This window comes from Lycorma delicatula, chromosome 5 (genome assembly GCF_047948215.1).
Source record: "Lycorma delicatula isolate Av1 chromosome 5, ASM4794821v1, whole genome shotgun sequence".
In the NCBI taxonomy this organism is placed as follows: domain Eukaryota; kingdom Metazoa; phylum Arthropoda; class Insecta; order Hemiptera; family Fulgoridae; genus Lycorma; species Lycorma delicatula.
The window spans coordinates 181,664,594-181,691,601 of NC_134459.1; the positions used below are offsets into that span (position 1 = coordinate 181,664,594).

The 27,008-nt window shown below is 30.5% G+C and overlaps 1 protein-coding gene across 3 annotated transcripts in view; it reads left to right on the forward strand.

Moving 5' to 3' along the window:
* LOC142325665 (uncharacterized) overlaps nucleotides 1-26,573 on the forward strand; it is a 107,264-nt gene extending 80,691 nt beyond the window's left edge. The window contains exons 1-3 of one of the 3 annotated variants that reach the window (XR_012756586.1): nucleotides 21,639-21,931; nucleotides 22,961-23,063; nucleotides 26,194-26,573. Coding sequence is in view for 1 of the 3 variants with exons in the window: in XM_075367701.1 (XP_075223816.1) it covers nucleotides 22,866-23,063; nucleotides 26,194-26,384 (389 nt within the window). In the remaining 2 variants the exon portion in view is untranslated. Of the gene's footprint in view, nucleotides 1-21,636; nucleotides 21,932-22,865; nucleotides 23,064-26,193 lie in introns of those variants that run through there. The other 2 variants (XM_075367701.1, XR_012756587.1) reach the window with 2 other exon arrangements.
* The last annotated feature ends 435 nt before the right edge of the window (nucleotides 26,574-27,008 follow it).

Consider the following 27,008-nt stretch of genomic DNA (forward strand, 5'->3'; position numbering starts at 1 on the left):
GGTCTTGACGCCACGCCTCAAATGAGGAACCCCCAAGGGATCTCCCACCGGGACAACGGTCTTTATTTGCCCCCTCATCGAAGTTCAATCGGAACGCTAAGGGAGTCCCTGTCCAATCACCGGCAACGGGACACCTAAGCGGCCCGCCCTTCTTGGACAGGGCTGTCCCAACTCAGGTCTTCCCCAAAACACAGGAAAAGCACCTCATTATTTGCTTTTGGATCTGCAGCCGCGTTCCCCGAGAGAACGCCCCCGAGAATTACAAAGGACACATTTGGCTTCCGTCGGGCAATCTTTACGTAGATTCCCCGCAATCCCGTAGTGGTAGTTAACTTTTTTTTGTTTAACCTATGGGTTCACATTTAAATATCGCTTCAAAGGATGAGGTGAATGATTTGTAGCGTGTGTGAAAATGCCATGCCTGACCGGGATTTGAACCCGGGACCTCCGGATGAAAGGCCAAGACGCTACCACTCGCGCCACGGAGGCCGGCAGCAGTGGTGTTTTAGTTTCAATTAACCACACGTTCAGGAGTAGTCGACCTGAGTTTGTTCAAGACTACATATTATCGGTACAGTTACATTATATTGATACGTTGCTAAAGACTTTATAATCATTGATACGACTGTAATTAAAAGTATTAAAAAAAAAAAATTTTCTCTATAAAGCAAAACAATGTAAACGTTTAGGTTCAATTTTATTAAAAATAAAAACTTAAAACCAAGCTAACAAATAATAATACTATAGAAGAATACGCTAAAATAGAATATAATATAAATTATAATAATAAATTTAATAAAATAGTTAAAACATTTAAATTAAAAACGGAGAATACAATTAATAATAAAATAATAAATTACATAAATAATAAGGATCCTTCTAAAATAATATAATATCATAACAAATATTATCTAGAAAAACAAGAAGTATATAGTCTTAAATGTGAAGATTGTCATTTGAAATATATTGGTATGGCAAGTCGTTAATTCTCAACTAGATTTAAAGAACACGTCAATTGCATAAATAAAAATAATAAAGATAGATCCAAGTTTGCTAAACACATATAGAGAATGGACATAATTACAATCGAAAGAATCTTTTGAAATATTTAATACAATAATAACATTCATAAAACTAGAATATTGGAGAAATATACATATATATATATATATATATATATATATATATATATAAAATTATAATATAAACTTATAAATGAAGAAATCAGATTTGTTAATGATATTTTATTCAGGTAAATTATACAATAATTGTTAATTATTAGGCTGGCTAAATCATTCAATTTATACAGCATAACGGTCGTAAACATCTTACTGACAAGACGTTTTTTCTTTTAACGTTGACTTATTTTAACTACTGACAATCAACTGTTAAGAACGTAATAATTTTAAATTTTATTTTCATTTAATTCCCATTTATATGAACAATAAAATTCATAATTAATCAGTAATCTCTGATGATGGAGGAATACTCCGAAAGCGCTTGGATAGTCAATACTCACAATAGTTTGTAAGTGGATACTCTTTTTTTATATAAAATGTAAACGTTGTATGTTATAAAACCAAGACATTTCATTTTTTATTAAGTTAAAATTTTCTTATCTGGATATAACATTTATATAACTGATAATCAACGTATATTTTTAGTATTTCCTTTATTTTTAATTTTTTAGATTACCGACTGGACAAATTTATAAAAAAAAATAACAGACCACTAATATTTTAATTGTACACAAATATAATAAGGAAAAACAAAAATTGGCTAAGCTTGTTCGATCTTTTGCTTAAAATTCGTGTAATTATAATATATTTCAAAGCAACAAAAGGGTTTGCCCAATTACAGCCACTTTAAGATAAATGAAAACATCATGCCTTATCGGGATTCGAACCGGGACTTCCGGATGAAAGGTCGAGACGCCACCACTCCGCCATATAGGTCGTTAATTATACAAATATAAATATGCGCACACACACACACACACACGCACACAACCCACGTACAAGCACAAACATTCTTGACTAAACAATCCCAGTTTATTCAGTTTTGTCAGAAGTGTGAGTGCATGAGTTAATACTTACATAAGCTTAGAAAATAGGCTAATCTTTCTGAAAGCTTACCTAATTTTTTTTGTTGGTTTTACGAATTGTTTATGAAATTAAAATATTTTTGTCGTTTCATTTTGTTATCGTACTATATATCGTTAAATTTATTAAATAAGTATTTTTATTTTATTTTCCTAAAGATATATTGAAGTAATTAAGGAATCAAAAATTTGATTATGCGGTTTTATAAATTGGAACTTTAGTGAAAGGCAAAACGAACGTAAAATTTTAAAACAGTATGTTTGTTACCCATCTATAACTTCAATAAATGTACAAACATTTTTATCAAATGATTATCTCAGTTGCAAAAAGGCAAGGGGTATATTAAAACTAAAAAAATAAAAATAAAATAAAAACTGAAGTGTGTACAATTTTTTTTTTAAACCTAAATTCAAAAATCAACGAAAATCATCTACTGGGATATGAAACAGAAATAAATGTAATTTTATAAAAATATTTATTGTACTGTTTTTTACCGTGTTATAAATGGCCAATAGTTTTAAAATTGGGAAAAAATTTAATTACACTTACAATATTTAACAATACCCTTTTCGTCAAATTATTACCAAACGTACTTATAATAAATTTAAATTAAATCACTAATAATTCTTTAGTACCAAATATTTTATTTTGTTGAAGAAAGGAATAATGAAGAGTTAAGCGTTATAAATTAGATTATCGTCAACGTGTAGAAAGCACAAAACAATAGATATACAAATTTCTTCTACTTAGGGAGTCTACAGCACTGTTGGCATTGCTAATAGTACCGACGTAGGGAATAGTGTGCTCGGACAGAACGTCACTATAACAAACTGATTAAGAAGAAGCCAGATTAGTGAAAGAACAGTTTTATTGGTGAGTCTTAAGATTAGAAAGTCAATAACAAGCCATTAGTAAGAAGCCAATCGCTTTATTCCATTTAGTAGTGTTCGATACTTCTCGTCCCTCCCTATCGGTTAATCGATTCATCCCCTCCCTAAGCGTAAACTGAGCTTTCTTAACTTTGACAATTGATATTGTGATTTTAATGTTATATCCTCTAAAATATTTTCAGAATGTTGAATTTTTTTGAATGAAGTTTTAAAGTTTCAGTTGTCATCTTATGACGTGTTTAGATGGCATGCCGTTTACAAAAAGAATAAAAAATGTCATGTTTAGTCGTTATGGAGTACTTAAATCAATTTTACAAGTTTAGGTTATCCGACTATCAAGTAGGAAAGATAGATTGAAGTAAGAAGATTTTCCGTAGTTGTATTTCTACTAATTTTATCATCCAAAATGTTAAGTAATCAAATTTAACCGGGTAATTATAAATGGAATTAATTCATTTTACTCTTGTAATTAATACAAATAAAACTTGTTATAATTACAGTACAGAAACTGACCTTTGTATTTAATGAAAATCAAAATTACTATATGTTTTTTTTTTTACTAGATATCTGTTTTAATGTTTAATTTTTTTCAGTAAAAGATATTTGCCTGTATCCACAGGTATATATAGAATTTATAACCGAAACAGTACACAAAGCTCGACGCAAGCCCTACCGTAAATCACTTTATAAAACTCGGTTGCGTTCACCTCCATAAATTCAACTCTTTTTATTTTCATGCAGAAACATGTTTATGTTGATATTCATTTTACTTATATGTAACATTCTACATAACATTTATTACTTTTCAAGCAACAGTTTGTTGGAAAATAAAAAAATATGTACCTTACATGTTATAGGATTTATTAGACGAGGAACTAAAATGTGTATAATGATTTTTACGAAAACATTTATAGAATACAGAAAATGAAAAAAATCTATGGTAAAAGTCTATCTTTTAATTTTAAATGTTTCGCTTGTTTATTTATTTCTTTTATATTTTATTTTGTTAAAAATATTGTAAAAATTATTATCAGGATTGAGTCATCGTGTAATTTTTTTAATGATTACTAAATATAATGAAATGCTGAAGAAATGTTTCTTATTTACTTAAAAAAATTTTAAATTAGTTAATTCGTTTATTTATTTTAAATTAATTTATTTAATTAGTGCCCGTAATATTAAAAATCTTTAATCGTAAAAGGTTGTTAAATCTGTGTTTACATGTATATTCATATATATAACAAATATTTATAAACAAATACCAATAATTTTATGACATTTTATTTTTTTATTTATTTCTTATACATAATAATGTAATTTTTTCTCAGCGTCTATTAATGATTATTGTTTAATAATCGAAATGACAATCTAATATTTCCGATCTCCGTGGCAAAGTGGTAGCGTCTCGGCCTTTCATCCGCAAATCCCGGGTTTGAATTCCCCTCAGGCATTGTATTTTTTCACAAAATTTCATATTCCATCCTCAGAATTACAAGGGCTATTGGATTATATCACCAAAAAATATTTGATTTTAAGTGAACATTTTCAGGTTTTCCAATTTATTTTAATAACCATTTAGGATAAATATTTATTCTTATTTGAATTTATATTTAATTTGAAATTTTGAACATTAAATAGACAGGTAAGTTTAGCCTGAGCAAGAACAAAGGAATCTTATAAGTTATGTAAATAAATTACATTTTTTATTGATAAATTAATACAATTTATTTACAAATAAATTAAAAACTGTTCGAAAATTTGCGAGAGAATTATTGTGATAACTTAGCACTTCAACGTAGGATGACATACTCTTACAAAAATGGTTTTTAAGTTGCAGTACGCCGTGCTAATTCCATCCTGTATCCCGGGCGTCCGTGGCGCGAGTGGTAGCGTCTCACCTTTCATCCGGAGGTCCCGGGTTCGAATCCCGGACAAGCATGGCATTTTCATACACGCTACAAATCATTCATCTCATTCTCTAAAGGAATACCTAACGGTGAACCCGGAAGTTAAAAACAAAAAAAATATCCCATCCTGTAGCTGTGTAATTTGTGGTGCGCTCTGTTGGTAATTTGTCAAAATAAACATTTATTCTTTATAAAACATTCTACATATATATATTTTTTTCTAACAATAGCTACAAAAAAATTTGTAAAATCTTACCCCCACCATAAAAAATCCTGTCGTGACATCACAGATTAGTGGTAGAATTAAATAAATGAATAATATTTAAAGCGTAAAAAATAACTCGGTCTGGCTGGGTCTCAAACTCGATTGCCCGGTTGAAATTTGCTGCGGCAAATTTCACTTCTTTGCCGGCCAAACAAGCAAAATTTGTTCTATGTAAGTTGTGAAATTACATTATTTTAGTTTGTGGCAACTGTCGCCACTAGTAACGTCACACCCGCGCAAATTAAATACGGTATGCCCGCGCAATTTAGTTACAATCATTAAATTAAATCCAAAAAAAATTACAATGAAATTGTAAACCGTACGGTAAGAGTCTCGCAGATATTTTTTTTTTCTCTCAAAAAACAACAATTTCTGTAATATATTAAAACTGTTTTTAACAAAACGATATTTTAAACGAATCTGTTATTAATTTAGAATTTTCTTAAAAAAAAAAATTCACGGTAAATATGTGTAATAGACAATATATAAACAATAATAGATAATAAACAATGTTTAAGCGTTCCATATAAAAAAAAATAATTAATAATAAAACTCTTACCGGACCAATTTCATTTATTACACAACGAGTAATACATATCACATTTACAGAAATAACAATTCTTACGATTATTCGTTGTTTAATAAAGGAAATATATATATATATATAAATAAATTCGATTGTTAAAATCGAATATTATTATTATTATTATTATTATTATTATTATATATTCTGTTTTGTTTATTCCTTTTTTTATTAAAACTAGTATAATCTCTTGTAAACTAATGTAAAAGTATTAGTTTCGCTCAAAAAACAAAAGTTTTTTCGATATCAGAAAAGGAAAGACACTAGATTTCTATTATATAAAACTGTTATTAATTTAGAATTTTCTTTAAAAAAAATACAAGTAATAGACATTAGATATACAATAACAGATAAAAACAGTGTTTAAGTGTTCCATATAATAAGCAAAGAATAGAAAAAACGTATTACCGGTCCGATTTCATTTATATGTAATACATATCGCATTTATAAAAATAATACAATTCTTATGATTATTCGTGGTTTAATAAATGAAATTGCGCCAATAATAATTTGGTAACAATTTTTTCTATTTTTGCTTATTATATGGAACTCTGAAATATTGTTTATTATCTATTATTGTATATCTATTTTCTATTACATATATTTAACATTTATATTTTTTTTAAACAAAATTGTAAATTATTATCTGATTTTGATAATAGAAACGTAGTATCTTACCTTTTATGATATCAGTATCGTTTTGTTAAAAACAGTTTTATTTATACTACAGAAATTTTTGTTTTTTGACAAAAGAAATGATATCTACGAGACTCTTACCGTACGGTTTACAATTTCATTTTAATTTTTTGTGGATATCACTGCTTTTGTTGGATTATTCTTTTATTTTGTTATAAATTGCTGATTGTTATCTTATGGATTTATTATTAAAATTTATAGCCTTTCAAGATCAAACAAATATACATTTTTTTTAATTTCTCGGCCAATTTTTTTGTTGATAGTTATATCATTTACTTCATACCATATTTTTCCTTTCTTTTAATAAAACTAGTATAATGACATTCACGAATCGAAGATACCTGATGTAATATTGCAGTTATTACTATGTAAATGTAACAGTCGATTTTTATCGTATCCGTGGACATACTTTATATATTATTATTATTATTAAATGAACTTTTTTTATTTACCCATCGTTAGTTCAAATAGTTCTAATTTTGGTATTTTAATTTTACCGTTCGAATTTATATCTGTTTTATGTAATGAATCTTTGTTGCCACATTTGCAATACTTTCCTACTGTTCCTGTTTTTTTTTTGTGTTTTATTAGCAGCTATAATCTGTTGTAAACTAATTATTTTTTTTTAAAGACGTGTGGGAATTAAAAAAATTGTTTCATCCTCAGTACTCTCATTTACATGAGAGCATTTACTTATAAAACAAGCTGTAGTATATTTTCTTTTAAATTTTATTACTTCAAGTATATTATCAAGTTTTTGTACGCTACCTAGTATTATCAAGTACTGCTATCTAGCGTCGCGATTCGTAAAGATACATTAAAAAAATGAATAAAATGACATATTCGACTCCGGTGATTCATCAATGGAAAAAAAACGTTGTTTAACAAAATTCGAGGTATTTTTTTAAAGTATTTTTATCTACATATCTAATTCAACTGAAATATAATGTTTTTACGTTTATTTTATTTTTTCCCTCATTTTCATTTCACTGTTAAGTAAGATCATGTTTAGACCTGTAAATGTAGTTCATCGACTTCGTCGGCTCTTACCATCCCAACCACAGTAGAGGAAGACACCCACCTTGTGACGATTCCGGTCGTCACACCAACCGCACGTTCAAAGCCCCGATGGGCTTTAACGGGAATCGTCTTCAGACCCTAACTGATTACACCTCACAGTAATAAGCCAGGCCTCGGTTGGGATGCCACCGATGTAAATACATCGGTAGACATTTACATCGGTGATTTTTTAACTCATCTTTTGCCTTTCGCTGCAGGCCTCGCTCCGGACATCTCGACTGTTCTAGATCGTTGCCATCTGAATAAAGCTAACCGAGTTTGCGGACGAACCTCCCGCTTAGTTCTACATTTAAATAAGCTACTTGTGATCGTAAATGTCTCATATCGTACGATTCTATTTGGTAAATATATTGCATACCACCAGCAATGTCGATCGCAACAACGGAATTTATTCTTATTTCCTTTAATGTTCTCATCTCTATCTGTGTTGCCTCTTAACAACGAAGTTCTAACCAACTCCATAACTTCGTGATAAACGAAAAAATATATTTAAATAAAAGTTTTAATATTTTAAATTAAATTTTATGTGTACTCGTGTATCAGAAACAACTGTGTGGTCAAATCTTTCTTTACTGTTGCTCTCTCTCTTTTAATAGAAAAAAAATTAAAATTTTAGCTCATAATTAAGATTTAATTTAATGAATTTTGGGATTCAGTTGTTTTAAAAATGATATCGCTGGTATTTCGAAATTTGCTAATAAAAATTTTATTAGGTTATATCAAGTTTTTCTTAAGATACAAATCTATTGGAAAAACTCAAAATAATGGCGGATAGAAATTAATCGCTTCCGGACGTAAAACCTCTTTTCCTATTCTGATGTGAGAAATCTGCTTCCAAACGTTTTCAGCATTTTTCAAGGAAATCCTGTTATAAACACACGCACGTGCGAGCACGTTTTTATACTATTTTTACTTGATAATACATTTGACAAATTACAGGAGACTCTTTTTATCAAATTTGAATATAGTTTTTTTTTTTAAATCATCACATAAAGATGTAAAATAGTTTAATTATATTTCGTGAAAATTATTTTGTTCACTAGATCTAAAAAATGCAAACAAACAAAATAAAATACGTAAGCGTTATTAAATTATATATTAATTTTTGGCTTATAAAATTTGTAATAATGTTTATTTAATTGTGAATTAATTTCCTTAACATTCCCAAACTTTTCTTCAAGTTACACGAAGCGCATCTATTGCGACTCGATCTGACTAACGACATTGTAACTATCATTGTAGTAATATTTTAGCGTTTACTCATTAAACGATACAAATTATTACACGTTTCTGTAGAATAACAACTAACATGCAAATTCACTGACGTACATAAATAATTTACTTTCAGATTATTCATAATGAACAATGCGTGTTACAGGTTGTAATAAAGGTAGCGCGGAATATAGTGTACGCATACCAACCTCACTCCTTACTAACGTTAAACGTACTAAGTACACAGCAACAAGCAACATTTGAACCGTATTGGACACCAAGGGGGTACATTTGGTCTTATGTTCCCGCCGTTCCTACTACAATTATACCCGTATAACACGGTGCTTACCCCTAAAAGGGATTAAATCTCACAGATGTATTCAGGGATCTATCTTTGTCGACGTACATAGAATACATAATGGGCTTAAACGCACTTACTGTTAGAGCAGAGCTTTGAATCCGTTTCAGTTATCACGTACACAAAACATGTATTACCTACCGGGATTTGTGCTCTCACAAATAAATTGTCAACGTTTAAGAGACAATAGTTGTCAACACCTTTAGTCATTTTAATTGATATTTTATGTTGAATTTATTATTTATTTAATATCAGGAATAATAATACTACGAACTATAAATCCTTCACTAATGATATGGCTGCTGTCTATTTATTTCGTAACCAGAATAAATTTCAATCATTATTAGCACTAATTTCCTATGATTTTGACGCTGATTTTTTTCTCTACGGTGAAATTCATAAATGTTATTTACCTATGCTTTGTTTTGTATATATTTATATATAATTATTTTTAGAGAAACGTATGAAAAATAATATTCCCAAATTTGATATAAAGAATTAAAAATTAGTAATAAAATACGCATAAAAAAAGATTTTTAAATGCGCATTAAGTATAAAAGATACCTCGTTGTTAATTACTTTTTGAGGTTTGACTTTTTTTCTAGGACAATATACAGAATGAATTAAATGTAGTGCTAATAATTTTTTTTTTATCAGTTATCTTAACTGAAATTCATCTTTTAAATAAATTACTGAAAGTAATTTTAAACGTCCGCGTGTACGCGAAGCTAATACGAAACCTAGTAAAATAAATGTTATATTCTAATAGAGGACAAAAAATGCCATAGAGACACTAATCGGCACTTAGCTCCCGACCTGATAGTTTTTCGAAGTAATCCAAGGGAAATGAGGGAGTATGAAACTCTCATCTGAAAACCAACCGATCAATTGCTTTCGAATTTTCACGAAACATTCGAACTTTCCCGGTTAAGATTTTAAGCGGTAGTTCGAGGCCCTAGCCTCCTTTAAGGGTATAAGGAGGCTATGAGAGTTTCTATGTCAAGAACTAAGGAACTAAGGAGGAACGAAAGAGAACTTTTAGACCTTTAATTGTCGATTATCAGTATTATTCTCACAACCATGATGATAACGAAGATAACGGGGGGTCCATGGGGCAGTGCCCCTTGGCCAGATAAATAAGGAGAGCAAAATGAGTCCTGAACGACTAGTTAATTTCCGTCAACTTTCAAATATCTTTAAAAAATAACAAATAAATGATCGTAACATCATATAAAATAATAGTTCATTTAATAATTCGCTAAATTTTATCAGTCGTTCGCCAACCGGATAAGACATAATATGCATTAAAAATTCACGAATGACAAAAGAATACAAATAAAACACTAAGCAAATTGAATTTAAAAAAAAGGGGATTTTCCGTCCGTAGATAAGGATATTACGTGTTAACTTTTTCCACTAAGATGAAATTTCTACTCATCGTTGAACACAATACGATCAAAAAAGTTGTCATCTTCATGCTGCAAAATTTCGATCGTAAAATCGGGACGCAATTGGTAGTCGATAGCCTAAAAATGATATGGACCGTACGTAAGCATTTTCTTAAAATATTCAACTACCAAATTGTTAGACAGACATCTGGACGCAAATTGATGGTCACGGTCTTTTCGGATCGGTTTGGCATACTTCTGGCTGATTTCAGGTCACGTGGAACAACTATAAATTCAGAAGCCTACTGCAAAACTCTACGTAAGTTACGGCGCGCCATTCAAAATCGGCGACGTGGGCGGCTGACCGACGACGTCGAACTGCTGCACGATAATGCACGTCCACATGTTGCGGGTGATTTACTGAGAACATTTGGATGGGAAATTTACGATCACCCTCCATATAGTCCGAATAAAGAGAAGTAGTATAAGGTACGTAGCTTAAGAGAAATAAAAAATATTTATAAAGTTTTCAGAATAAATTTTTTTTACAATGAAGCGGTCTTTACTTTAGAGATAACATCTCGTTATTTATAAATAAATTTCATTTATCGTTATTGTTGTGTTCAAGGGTAATATTTTTAAATCAAAAACCTAAAAAAAGGAAAAATCATAAAATTTCCACGAAACAAAAATCGGAGATCAGAGATCACAAAGAAAAGTTTAATGAAATATTTTAAAAAAAAGAGGAACTGAAAATCTGTTTGATTATTTTTTTTCAAGTCGATAAAAATAAACATTTTTTTATTGAGATTGTCTATTTTGCAAACAGAGATGCATTAATACTTAATTATATGAGATTGTTTCCGCCCTCATATCACCACATAAATAAATATTTCTTGTAAATGAGATTATAAGAATAATTCTGTTAAGAGGGGTTATGGAAAATTTTATATTTCATGAGTCTTTTTATTACTAAGCTTGTAAACGTACTAAGTAAATACTTATCAAGTCAGTATTCCCTTCCACTCATAAGAATAAAAAAAATTATTAAATTCAATCATCATATTATATAAGCATACCGTTCTAAATTTTATTATTACAGGTTATATGGTACTTAAGAATCTTACCGAAATAAAACAGAAACGATTGACATTACACACACACACACATACATTTACATTATAATTACATTCACGTAATTTCATTTTAATATTTTTGAAAAGGATCTCAAAATGCTCTGGAATACAAAATTCCGGGACGGAATTTGTTCGCTAGCCGCGAACTAGCCAAACATTTTAGGACCGATAAGGAAAGACATGTTTTTCAGGCGATTTTTCAATTTCAATTTTTTCAGGCGACCTCGATCATTCTATATTCTTCACTTTACAGAGAAATCCGGTCATTTCAGACTTATCTTTATCATCGACGAATATTACTGTCAATCGGAATCACAATTAAACTTTCTACGGAACGCGCGTTGAACTATAACTGCAGATTAAGTTTAGCAAAATGATAAAACTAAGAATTCTTTCTGTTCAGAACTCACTATCCTTGCTAGTAGCGCAGTCAATTTGAACGATAGAAAATCAATCTAAGTTAATCTGCTTAACTAATAAATATCGTATTTAATTTACGATATATCTGAATTATTTAGATTTCACCGAGAAAAGCTTTTCGTCGAGAGATTCGACGAGAAAAAACTATATTTGCACTGTATATTGATATTTATAGTCGACTTAACTCCTATTATTAAAGAAATATGTATATTACATGAAATCACATCACGGCTTCTAAATATAATATAAATATAGAGTTATTCGTAAACATACTTCCAATACCGGGACGTCAAAATCGAGGTAATATTTTAGTAACTAAAATAGATATTTAAAATGTAGCATGAAGAACTCTATACTAACATAATATCAGGTTTATTTTACACGTTTTATCTCACACAATTAATAAAAATAAAATACATTTTTAAAGTCATATTCCTAAATTTTCTGTAACAGATCTACTTAATTATTTCTTAATTATAATTTCAACTAAGAATGGTATTTTTAATTTTACTGTAAAGATAATAAGGAACTCGATTAAGTACAAATTAATTTGTATAAAATGATCAAAGATAAAATATCTTCTTATACAGAAAGGTTTTCAAGGGATTACAATAAGAATACTTTAAAAAAAAGACTAATTTTATAAATATGAACCACTAGTCTTCTATTTATTCGATTTTTTAAAAATCAACAATTTTCAGGTATAGAAATTTAGCGCATCGGTTGGTAATTTTATTTTAATTTTAATATGTACACCTTCATCTTGAAATTTTTTACTAATTCATTTTTAAGTCGACAGATTATAGATTACAATAGATACTGATAAATTTACTTTACTCATCAATCTCGATCGGTTTAAGTTATCGACTGAAAATAGTATCATAATCATTATAACTACACCCAAGTTCTGTAATGGATATTAGATACAGTCCTACTGACTAACATATTGTTTTTATTTATAAGAATCTAGCAGGACTGTCAAATGAAAATATTAAATGGTAACTGTTTCTCAATTTTGTAAATCCGGTAGAAAAAATCATACAAAGGTAAAACTCATTCTTTTCAAAATTTAAAAAAAAAATTAAAAAACAAAATTTTATCCATTAGCTCTTTTGTGGTAACAAGAAGCGTTTGTGATTGATAATAGATGATCATTATGTGAAACATCTAGGTTCACGGTAACGTATTATAAATAATAGTTTTCATTTTTTGTTCGTTCAATTATTCAGAATAAACTATAACCTATTGCATGATTAGTAGTTATGGATTTTCGATCTGACATCTATTAGAAACAGCATGCAAAATAATAAGAAGCAAAATAATATATTTAATATATTAAATAATAGATAAAATAATAATGCTATTTGATTCAGTTTTCCTGGTATGTTTATTATTGTGAATTGTTGTTTTTGTGACTGTTTGTGTGTGTGTCTCTTTGCAATGCCGCAGTGGAAAAACATTCCGAAACGTGGCGACGTGTAGGGCCAGGTAGGCAATCTCCTTGCCTAGGACATCCTGGCTCGTCTGCATGCAAGAGCGGGGGAGTCCGGGTCCTTCTAATTATCGCACGGTGGACCCTTGCGGTGTGAGAGAGCGTGAATAAGGGGAAGGACATTGGTAATGCGTGCCTGGATACTAATAGGATAGGAACGGGAACGGGTAGCCCTCCTGAGGAAGGGCATCTTGGCTACCCAGAAGATGGAGTTGGAGCGTCCTTGCGATCCAGGGGGCACCACGATGGGTGGCCTCTGGGTTGACCCAAACTAGGGCTCGACCACGGGCTTCTGTCTAGGACTTCTGTCACGGTATCCTGAGGCGACCGAGTTATGTCTAAGCGGCGGGGACCGGTTGCCTTGGGGGTTTTAAAAAATGAAAAAAAAAATAGGAAGCGAGGAACTCATACTTCTTCGAATAGATACCCGTGAAAGAAGTCCCGCTGTAAGTCGATTAGAAATAATATCGCTATTAATTTATGTAATATTTCCGGCAATAAAGCCGATAATGTAATCACAGATTTTCAAATCGTTGCTCTTCCGTGGCAGTCTGTGCCGGTTTTGCGTAAACCACAAGCGCCGAGTGAAGCTCTTACTGATAATTTACCGGTAAAAAAATCGCTTTGAAGATTTTCCAACGGAGGAAACCGACGACGAATAATTCAAAGGAGACTGTTAGGTGTTCACCTGTTGTTCTGTATGTAGATGTTTACAAAAGGATTACTCGTAAAATCCCGGAGCGTAACCTTATAGACCGTACGTTTAAAAAGAATGATGACACAGCTTTACGTGTGGTTCTGACAAATATACATTATTCGATTCCAGTTAAATAATTGAGAGCCACGGAAACAAAATCCGAAGTATCGTTAATGCTAGCCATCGTGTGACAAAAGAACTGTTACCAAGCTTTTTTATTAACTTATAGCCCCAGGAGAATAACAAGGAAGTATTCAATTTAAAGAATATTTCCAACCGCGGTGTTTATTTCGCTACGCACGGAGATCTCTTGGAATCCTACCGTGCATGCATCGTCACCAATCTGAACACACTGAAAACAACTGTACACCACCGTGTGAAATACACGGATGCCCGTAGGAAAGTAGATTCTCCAAAGAAAGATACGAGTACATCCGTATCTTGTGCCCTATGTCACTCGGAATATCCTGAAAATTACAAAGGATGTAGAGCCTACAAAAAGATTTTCGAAAACAAAAGATATATAATACTGCAAAATATACCCTTCCTCAGAAGTTACAAATTAAACAGAACACATCTCTTGATTTAAATACCGATAATTTCCTTTCATCGGATCAAGCAAAATTAAGGAATTTGGACAGTCATTTAAGTAATCTTCGCCGCTCTTACGCCGCTGTTGTAGAACATAAAAACTAAAATGACATTGAAACTAATGAAAAATTCAACAAACTAGCATTCAGAAAATCGGCAGTCTGATAGACCTGATAACCAATGTATTTACAAAACTCTGTTAATGGCGAAATTATAGTGAAATGCAACTTGGAATATCAACAGTCTTGTGAATCGGCGAAAAGAGTTCAAAACTACGATAACTTCTGACTTGTTAGACTTTATGCAAGTTTCAGATTCCCATTTTACTCGCTGCAGAAACTTTAGTCGACGTGGTTATTTCCTGTACATCAGCAAACAACCAGAGGGTAAAGCGGACGATGGTACTACACTTCTAGTTAAAAATATAGTAAAACATCATCATTTATTGGCATAAGCATTAGTCACATACAAATAACTTTAGGTGAAATCTTGGACTAGCTTAGACCTCTCAGGTTGTCGACGATTTTCGGTCCTCCTCCATCTCAGACATCATATGATTTGTTTTCTCAATTTTTCAAACACAAGGTTCCCGTTTTAAGTACTTGCACCGAAGTTTTTAACTGATAATAGCTCTAGGGAGAGCTTCAAATGGATATGTTATCAAAACGCAACTAAACGTAATTTCCGGATTGGAATCCACACATTGGCCAACAGATCCAACAAAAATTGAGGACTGTTGGATTTTTTTATCATAACGGAAGTTTCTTCTTTTCACACTGATTCAAGGAGAAATTATGATTCTTCATCTAATCATTCGGCTGTTCTTGTTACGGTGGAAAAGAAAAAGAAATTCCAGGTCGTTCATAATAATAGAAGTGATTGGGAGTTTTTCTCAAATGCCCTGACGATATCGATAATGCAACACAATATCTGACTATGACGTTCAACACCGATGAAAAAATGCAAGTGGTGGGAAAACACAGAATGAATACAAAAGGGAAGTAATGAAACGGCTTAGGAGAAAATGGTAATATTAAAGAAATTCTGCTAATAGGTTAAGAAACTATTAACAGACAATTACAAACGAAACTTTTAAGAATTATCTGGAAAATCTTTCTCCTTCAAGTAAAGACGATCACTCACTGTTGAAAATCACTAAGAGATTTAAGCAGTCACTAGTTTAATTTCTACCTTTAAAGGTTCCAAATGGATTGTGGGCTAGAACCGACGCTCAAAAGGCTGACTTATTTGCTGAGCACCTAAGTAAAGTCTTTGAGTATAATATGAGGAGATGATGAAGAAGAAATACTTGCATCCATAGTTAGCCCGGTTCTTCTGTTTCTTCCTATAAAACCTTTTTGATCGGTAGGAATTTTGCACGTGATCAACAAAGACCGGTTTTTAAAGAAAATACCAAGTTTTAATTTAGTTACGCACAAAATGCTGATTGTGTTACAATTTAAGGGTAAGTTATACATAAAATAGTTGTTTAATGATGTCCTTTCTGTGGCTTATTTACCATCTGAGTGGAAGGTGTCACAGATAATAATAATTTTCCTGAAACCGGGTAAGCTAGTACACGAGGTGATGTTGTACAGGCCTATAAGCCTATAAGCCTATTATCTATTCTCACTAAAATATTCGAGAGACTCTTTCTTCGAAGACTGAAATATTTTTTTAGTGGAAAAACATATTATTCCTTACCGTCAGTTTGGCTTTCAAAATGGTCATTCGACACAAAACAAACTCGCAGAATTGTTAATAGCATGAACAGGTGTTCAGAAAGGAAGAAATATTGTTCAGCAGCGTTTTTGGATATCTAGCAGGCCTTCGAAAAGGTCTGATTGCCTGGTTTGCTTCATAAAGTGAAACTAAGTTTACATCAAACATTCTACCTGGTTTTACGTAGCTGCCTGGGTGGTTGATTTTTCCAGGTTAAACTAATCAAATATTATGTAAGTTTTTGATATAGAGATCTGGTCGACGGGGACCTAACAAGAGCTTCAGATAAACTATTCTTAATTGAATCGAATGAAGGAGTGGCTAATTAAGTGAAAAATCAAAGGACAGTTAAATCAAATCGCGATGAAAAATCTTCGCTGTTCAGCGAAATCTAGTCGTGTAATATTTACACAGAGAAAAGTAGGCTGCATTGCATAAGATATGCTGACCGCATAAGATATCTCACTCTCTTTTTCTGTTTAGCCTCAGAAACCACCGTAAGGTATTACTTCAGAGGATGAGTGAGAATGATATGTATGAATGTAAATGAAGTGTATTCTTGTAGAGTCTCAGGTCGACCGTTCCTGAGATGTGTGGTTAATTTAAACCAAAGAAAACCAGTACCCGTGATCTAGTAATCAAATCCGAAAAAATTAATCGCTTTCATTAGGGTTTTAAGATCCTAGAACTCTCGACTTCAAAATCAGACGATTTGCGGTGACGAGTTAACCACTAGACCAACCCGGTGGGCGACCACATAAGATATCTGGGTTTGCATTTGGATCGTCGTCTAATATGCAAACAACGTGTATATTTTTATGTTGATAGTACTGTCGTTTTGCGTAGATGACGCATGCGTGGTTTAATTTTATTATGTCTGTGCAAGTTTGATACTGCTACGTTAGTTCCATTATTGCTGCCCTGCCGTTAACCAAGGCTGCTCCGCTTTTTGTTTGCACCAAAGAAGAGCAACGTTCAGCGATCGGTTTTTTGCGGTCGGAAGATGTATCAGGGGCCGAAATTCATCGAAGACTTTCGATTCAGTACGGGAAAGTGTGTTGCCACAACGGAGTGTTACGCGTGACGAAGGAGCCAGAGACCGTTTACCGCCACAAATGAGGAAAACATTGAGCGTGCAAGTGGCATGGTTTTCTTAAACAGACGAGTAACTATTGTTGAAGCGGTTCATCGTCTACAAATTAGTCACGGTTCTGCCCACGAAATCATCCACAACAGACTTGGGTTTCATAAAGTCTGTGCAAGATGGGTTCCAAAACAACTCCCCCACAGTTGCATAAACAAACGCGCTTGGACATCTGTCAGAAACATTTGGATCGCTATGGTAACGAACAGGACATTTTCTTAGACAGAATCATCACTGGTGACGAAACATGGATCCACCATTACGAGTCGGAGAGCAAACAGCAGTGTATGGAATGGAAACATCCAAATTAGTTCTGCAAAAAAAAAGTTCAAGACCCAACTGCCCGCTGGAAACTGATGCTTACGGTTTTTTGGGACTTACAAAGCCCAGTACTGGAACATTATGGAGCACGACAATAAACATTGCGCATTACAGTGAAATGTTTGCTGCCAAGCTGAAGCCTGCAATTCGAAGCAAACACCGAGGACTGCTGTCGAAAGGTGTTGTGTTGTTACACGACAATGCCTGCCTACATACCGTTGCTCAAACTGCTGAAACGCTCCAAAACTCAATTTTGAAGTACTGGCTCATAGTCCGTATAGTCCTGATCTTGCCCCTTCTGACTACCACTTGTTTGGTCCACTCAAAGAGGCATTAAAGGGCCGTCGATTCACCTCTGACGAAACAGTGAAAGAAGCTGTGCATTTCTGGCTCGCAATTCAACCGAAAACCTTCTTTTATATGGGCATCAGGAAGCTTGTGCAACGATGGACCAAGTGCGTATCAATGCAAGGGGACTATGTTGAAAAATGATTTACATGTAAGTTTCCTATTTGTATTACAATAAAATTTATAACTACATTGCGGATAATAATCGATTTACCCTCGTATATAAAAAGTTTTCTTTTCTTACACAGATTCTTTTTCGAGCAGCTTCACTGTAAACTTTCTCATTCAAACCATTTCATTTACTTATAGTTATTATAGAAACTACGCGTAAATAAAAATTTGTCACCAAAAAAAAAAAGAAAAAGTTATCCGATCATTATTTTTTCAATGAAATAAACCTTAAAATAAAAATGATATCTTCATCCTCATCCTCAGGCGTGATATAAAACTATATTTTACGGGAGTAAATATTTAAAAATATTTTTTATAAAAGCTTCATCTCTCGCTTAGCATGTTACGTTTAGGCAATAATCGGGTACAGCTAATAATATTAAAAATTATAATATGAATTGACTGTCAACATAAATTAACCTACGATAGAAGGTTGCACGTTCTTGAAATTACAATGTGATTTCATTATTTTCTACAAGTAATTAAATCTTAAAATCTATAAAAAAATATTGAAATATTTTTTTAACAAATATGATTTTAATTAATTAAGTTAAAACATATCTGTATTTCTGTAGTCAAATGTATATTAATTAATGTGATTAATTTGTTTCGATATAGACGATTTAAATTTTTTTTAAAGTCGTCAAAATAATCGATGAAATAATATGATGTTTAGGATGTATTGAAGTATATATTTTACAATTCTTTTTAAGTCACGGAGCTTTAGCTTCGAAAGTCATATAAAGAGTATAAAAATCTTGTATTATTTCATAAAAATCTAAACTGAACAGTTTTATTATTATTTAATTAAAACTTTAATCAAATAACGTAAAAAAAATCATCCATTTATTTTATAAATAATTTTTTTTTTTTGTAGTTTTTTAATGGATAAATAAATAGAGATGCATTTCTTACAATTACAAAAAACAAAATTGTTTTTTTTAATAAATTATGAATTTTTATTAAAACAATTTTCGTGATGACGTAGATCACAATTTAACATTATTGATAAAGTTGAAACTTAACTTTATAGTGCTGAAAATGGTGGTCATGACTCATGCAAATTTACAAAGTTGAGGGAGAACATCGATCGGATCATATCGGTATAAAATATTTTACACTATATTTCGTCCTAGTACCTAATTGCAGTGTAACTTTTGAACTATTTATAAAGTTCGTAATGGCAAACAAGCGAGTATCTTGTTTGTGAGTATCTTGACAGTTCAATTAACAGTATTATCCATCTAGTAATAATGGCGTTGCGTATTTATGAAAATTTCGTCAAAGTATTCCAGTTTACACAAAACCACTTGGTCAACATAGATCTATTTGTATAGAGGAAATACCGGACGAATGTTAAATGAAATTACCTATGTATTAACAGATTCCTTTCGAGATACTGCGGCCGTATTGACAAAGTACGCCCAAAATTTCTTAGATATTAAATTTCTATTCTACACAACTTTGCTATTAGTTACTAGCGGATACACTTAACAATAAATGATTAATAGCTATTCAGTCCTGTTAAATCTACTGCAAAACGTCAGGGAAATATATGAAATTTTGATTCTGATAAAGTAAACTTGTTACATATTTCTGAAAAATTCCGATGAATTTTATCAGAAACATTTATAATGACAAATTTTAACTGTTTTACTATTCTTTATCATAATTCTTCATAGTTTGGAGCCTTATTTGTTTGATGATATGATTTAAATGGACAAATTGTGACTGCATTTCAGCGTGTGTAGGCTGTAGTGAACAACTGCTGTTGTGATATGATTGTAATTATGTAAATTGGTCCTCTTTTATTACTGTAAATAATGTAAAAACTTACATCTAAAAGTTTTTATTATTTGTAAATTATGTTTTGCGTGTATTAAAAAATATGATAGCTACATTAAATGAAAACAAACAAACCATGTAAACTTCAAGGAAAAAAAAATCTCATTTTAACTCGGTGGCTCTTTATGCTTGTGAGACTATTTTTCAGATTAACAATGAAAATAAAACGGACCGATTGCTTAAAACAGAAAGGCGAATTATCAGAACTTGTTTAAATAAAAGTTATCAAAAGGATGGAGTTGGGAATCGCCACAAATGAAACAGTCTACAAACAAGTCGACCCGATTATCAGTACTATGAAGAAAACGAAGGATTACCCATTTTTTCTATATATTAAAAACGCATGAGAACCGATTTATAAAACAATTGGTCACAAGGAAAATTAATCAAAACACCTGTGGAAAATATGCTGGAAAAATCCAAAGAGATCTTCAAGAAATTGGCTTGATGGTTGAAAATGCCTGTGATAATATGAAAATTAACTACGTACTTCAAAACAGTAGATTCAACATTAAAAAATTAGAAAGGCATAATAAAGCGGAGGTCAGAGATGAAGTGAGGAAGCAACGATCCGATAGAATGAAGAAATACTGGGAAAATCGAGTGGCCAGACTAATACAGAAATTCAAGAGAAACTGAAATATGGATGACTAAAGTGGTCCAATGTGGCCTCAAAATTAAAGAAAAAAAAATTTTCTTTAGAAAGTAATTGATCTCAAAAATCAAATTCAACGTTGAGCTGTCATTAGTTACATATTAAATTCTTATTTTATATATTTTATTTTACTTAAATATTTTAAATATATTTGTCATTAATATGACAGCTCATTTTCTTAAAGGTGGAAAACATTTTTCCACCTTCAATTTCTGCAAATTCAAAATTATATATCTAACAAAGTTCTAGGTTATCAAAAAACACAAATACTAACCGAAATCTTTTTTAGTATGCTTTGGGCCTCCCATCGCGATTTAAACAAAAGAAAGCTAAATTGCACAATCTTACTTCGCAGCCGTAACCCAACTATGAACACATTTTAACATATTAAGATATTATTTACGTTGGCTGCCTATACATATATAATATAGCTTTTACAATTACTATCGCATCTGCAGTTTACAAGAATTAGCTTTCGTTTTGTAAGACTGCAAATCACGACTACGATACAACTTTAAACTTCAACACTATCGATAGCTCTTCGAACAAATCATTACTATCGAACTTCCAATTATTATTTTGTAAATGAAAAAAATTACTTACTAAAAAAAAAATTAATACTTTAAAATAAAATTCTACATTCCTCCACATCCGAAAAGATGAATAAAGTTTAAAAATAGAAGAAAAACTAAGACATTCTAGTAAATTAACATTAGTCAATATTTGGCATGAAAAAAGCAGTTCATAATTCGATATCTATTGCACATCACAGAATTGGAACTAACCTCAAATAATTTTCCAGAGTAACGTTGAAATTTTCAAAACGTTAGCAGGTTGTGCGGTGTTTGCTCATTCTTATTGTAATTAGATTTGCTTATTTTTTCAAAAATACTTTCTTCTTGCAGAGGGTCAGTCAGCAGATTAATTTAAGTTTAAAACATGAAACTAGCGACCTTAAGTTATTCTGATAGATCATGTATTTTAAAAATGTATAAAAGTCAAATAAAGCTGTACTTAAATGCGGTACCCGAAACTATTTTGTACCGTTATTGACTGACTTATTGTTATGGCATTGACTCATAATACTTTATGTAGTAGATTATGTAAATTTAACCATTTACGATTACTTTTTAATTTAGTTCATAGACATACTAGTAAAAGTAGTTCAAGAAACGTTCTAAACTACGATGTTTTGGATATTTATACGGAAAATTTAGTTCAAGAAAATTGCAATAAATTTAATGAATTTATTTTCAAAGTATCATTAAACAAAACAAATTTAATCAATATTTTTACCAACCCTTGTCAAATATTGGAATTGCCTGATCATTGTACAAAAGAAGAACTTGTTTCCAAAATAATAGATTCTTTAAGGGTTCACAATGTAAATAATACTGTTACTTGTATTAAACTATGTAAAGAAAGATCATACTGTTTACCGTATGGATTTATGTTATACTTAACAAAATTATTTGCAAAATTAGGAGAAAAAGAAGGTTTGGAATTAATGCAGTCATACCATAAGTGTTTGTATGCAAATGAGTTTAAGAAGTACCGTGGTTTTAAACACTACACAGCTCAAATGTTATGGTATTCAGGAAATTTTTCTGAATCTCTTGATATTTTAGAACAGTTATATCAGAACTGCTCAGTTAGTTTAAAGTATGAAGTATGAACTAAATTACATAATATATGATATCATCTCTGATGTAATAATGAAGCACGGGGAAGCTTTATTGGTTGTAATGACAAATTTTATTAAATAATTAGCTGATAAATATGATAATTATTATCCCATGGCTATTTTATGGAGATCATTACAAGAAAGTGAATGGTTTACAGATCAGGAATTAGCAAAAAAAATATTGAATGATAATGAGGAACTTATTATTGTAATAAAGCCATCGGTACCTGTTTGGTGTGTTTCTTACATGCAGTGCCATAAAATTGATGTTGTCCATAGACTGTGTGAAGTGTTGCTGAAACTTAATGCAATCGATCAATATTCATCTGTTCTTCATAGTCTTTTTGACTATTATTGTAAGTATACAGAATAACTTCACTAGTATATTTATATTGTCTGCCACTGCAGCTTTTATTAAAATAAATTGTAATGATAATTTTGCTCAGGCATCGCTCACTTCAACCAAGAAATTTAGTAATCTTTCATTTAATTCTAATTTCTAAATAATAATGTAGGTTACCCAAACTGGTAATCAAGGAAAAGTATATTTTCATTTGATTAGCCTACTTCATTTGTCATGAAATCTAACTTTCTTGTAACATTTAATTTTAAAATATGTTTTTTCTATGTAAAATTATGTATAAAATATGAGGAAGAGTCTAGTCCTTGATAAGCAGTGCAAGTGTATCAGTGCTTCATTAGTGGATCGATAGAAATAAAATCGTTTGAATGGAAGCTTAGCCATTTAAGCACTATCTGCTTTTCTTCTTATTAGACCTGAAAGATTAGACTCTAAGAAGAGTTCTTCTATGTAAAAGATACACTCTTGGGGAAAAAACAGTAGTAATGGAAAGCTGTATTGCAACAATACAACCTTCTCAGAAGTACATGTTATTTGGGCTTGATTGCAGAATTCAAGTGATTTCTGAGATGTAGATTGAACTGGTGGAATTGTTTTCCTGGGTATACAGTACACCAAAATTATCTTTAGCTCATCAAAAAACAAAATCAGTATGATTATAAATTTTCTGCTGATTGTTAGGTAGGGTTTTGGTTATTTTCAATTTTGATGAGGACATAAGGCGAATAAAATAACTTACTTTCTTGGTTTCCAATTTTTGTTAGTGGATCCAGGTCTCACTTCCAGAAAGTTGTATCTAGGAATACACCATCTACACACATTTGGTACGGCATTCTTGTTACAGGCTCTTTATTGAACTGCTGATCATGAACAGTACGGTATAATTATTATATTTATGTATGACTTATAACCAGATTTCATTCACTGTTATGCACAGATTTTACTCTGCTATGGTTCAATTACTGTAATGGTCTTTGGTGTCATTATTATCGGTATGTGACCTGGTTAGTCTTTTAAAAAATTTTCACTGTTCAGGAACTTCCCAGTCGCTCATATATTTGCTGTATATATGCTCACATATATAGAACATTTTTGAATACAAATTTTCTTATATTAGGCAGAAATTCATGTTGAGGTTATCTATGACATTGAATGTGTTATAATATTTCAAACGCATATTAAAATTGTATTTAATTTAAAAAAATATATAATATATACATCTTTACTGTGTCAAAGTAATCCTTCTCCAGCTTAATAATAGTTTAAGCGGCTATAGAATTGGGATAACTAGTGATTCACCTTGTACTTATTACACAATTACAGTAGTAATATTAAAAGTAGAATGATCTGAACGGATGAAGAAATACTGGGCAGCTCGGAAGAGTAAAATAACACGCTTTTCTCAGAAAAGATCCAACTAAAATTGACTTAAGTGGTCCCGTGTTGCACGTAAAAGCATAATAATAATATAAATATATATCACACTAGTTATCCTAATTATATAGCCGCTTAAACTATTATTAAGCTGGGGAAGGATTACTTTGACATATTAAAGATTTATATAATATATATTTTTTTAAATTTAAACAATTTTAATATGCGTTTGAAATATTATAACACATTTAATATCATAGGTAATCTCAACATGAATTTCTGCCTAATATAAGAAAATTTATATTCAAAAATGTTCTACAGATTTCCTAGGTTACTTTTCTATATTATATATATATATAAATTACAAAACAGAATACAAAACAAATTACAAAATACAACATATAAACCACCAAAACAGTAATTAAATAAGTAACTTAGCATTATTATTAATTTCCAATAACAATTTTCGCAGTACCCCTTATCTTCAGTTTATTAAATAATATACACATCTATTACAATAAAAATATTCTTTTAATTTTCTGAAATTTTATTTGAAATTATGTTTTATATTTTGAATAATGTACCCCTTATCTTCAGTTTATTAAATAATATACACATCTATTACAATAAAAATATTCTTTTAATTTTCTGAAATTTTATTTGAAATTATGTTTTATATTTTGAATAATATAATAAGTGTATATGTAAATTTTGATGTCCCATTATATATGTTATAATATTAAATTTGATTAACAAAGTTTCAATATTTTTAATTATTTGAGTATTCAAAAAGAAAATATATATTCTTAGTTTTAAAAATTAAGTTTAACTCATTTATTTACTCATCTATTTTTTTAAATAACACATTGGTCAGTATGTGATGAATTATTTGAATTTTTAAAAAAATTATTTATATTATATATATATATATAATACTAGATAAAAAAAATAGTGTGGGATATACAGTCTATAACATGTATTTTTTTTTATTGATGTTTGTTGATTACCCTTGAAATTTTGTTTTTAGTTTAGATATTTCTGCTGTAGTAATAATTATTTGATTTCATTAAGCATTTATTTTTTATCTGTAGAAAAATGTTGATACAGTTTCTCACTGTAAATTTTGTGAGTTTTATTAAATTTTTTTTCTATCAAGATAATGTAATGCATTATCTCTCACCAGGAGTACATTGTTTTTACATATGTAGAGCACATTTAAGAACCTACAGTTCTGAGTTATTTCTCTGAATAATAATGTTCACTTTATAGTCAAACTGGCTCAGTAAAGAAGATGGTGAGAAAACCACTTCGATTTTCACTTTCCTTATTAAGCTTGGCACGGGGTTCTTGTTAATTTGGTCATGGTTATGTCAGTTTCAAGAGGGAATTAAATCTCATTAGGTCACCTACAATCTTTTTAACTAGTAATTAACCTTCTTCCTAACAATGTTTTTTTTTTAAACTAGTAAAAAGTGTACAGGTGCGTGAAAAATAAAATAAAATTTCTCCTCGATAACATTATTAATTATTACTGTTTTATTACACATTTAAACACATATAATATTTAAAAATTTTTTTAAGTTGACACTAGTTATGAATACACTATTGTAAAGTAGCTCTGAGTTAGAAAAGACTCATTTGACTTAAAAATTAGTGACCCGATTTTTACTGCCTCTATACTTTAATACAACAGCCTGTTAAGACTGACACATATTTTTTTTAATTTTAAAATACTTATACTTATTTTACAGATTCACAAAACAATTTAAAAAGATGTTCTGCTGTAGTAAAATCAGCTTTGGATCTCAATATACCACTGAAAGAATCCTATCAGAAACGCTTTTTAATATTATTAACTACTGGAAAGTTTGACAAGTCTAATCGCAAGAGCTCAACAGAAATACCCAACAGTATCAATTATCAGATAAATTTAAACTTTTAATGTTACTCGTACCTGTTTTTATGCTTAAAAAGTAGTATTTATGTAGTAAGTGGCATAACTTAAATTTTAGCAATTTTGTAATTGTTAAGTTTTTGTCTAATGTAAATTATTTATAAATAGCTGATACATTGTGCTGAATAACTGTGTTTTAAAAATGTTAACTGCTAATAAATCAACTATTTATTTAAATTTATTATGTTATTTATTTCATGGTATTTTTCAGGTAACTACCGATTTTTTATTGTACTGAAAATTAACTAAAAGAATACTAAAACAAAAAAGATAATAATGTGTTATGTTAATTTAAGTAAATACGTATCCCTACTTTACACTTAAACACAGATTGTAAAAACAATTTTCTACTTCTTTTTAATAGATGCTATTAATCCTGGGGTTTGTTTTCTAAATTTTATTTCTTTTTTGTTTTTGTTATTTGATATAATTATACAATTATATACCGACTGATGTGGGATTCCACAAAAGTCAACTGTTGGTATTAGTTTTTTTTTAGGTTTTTCTGTTCTAAGTAGTTCTAAGTTATTGACATTACTATACAATTTCAGAGTTGTTTGATATTGTAACTATATAAAGGCATTTATAATAACAAACAAACTAATAATCACA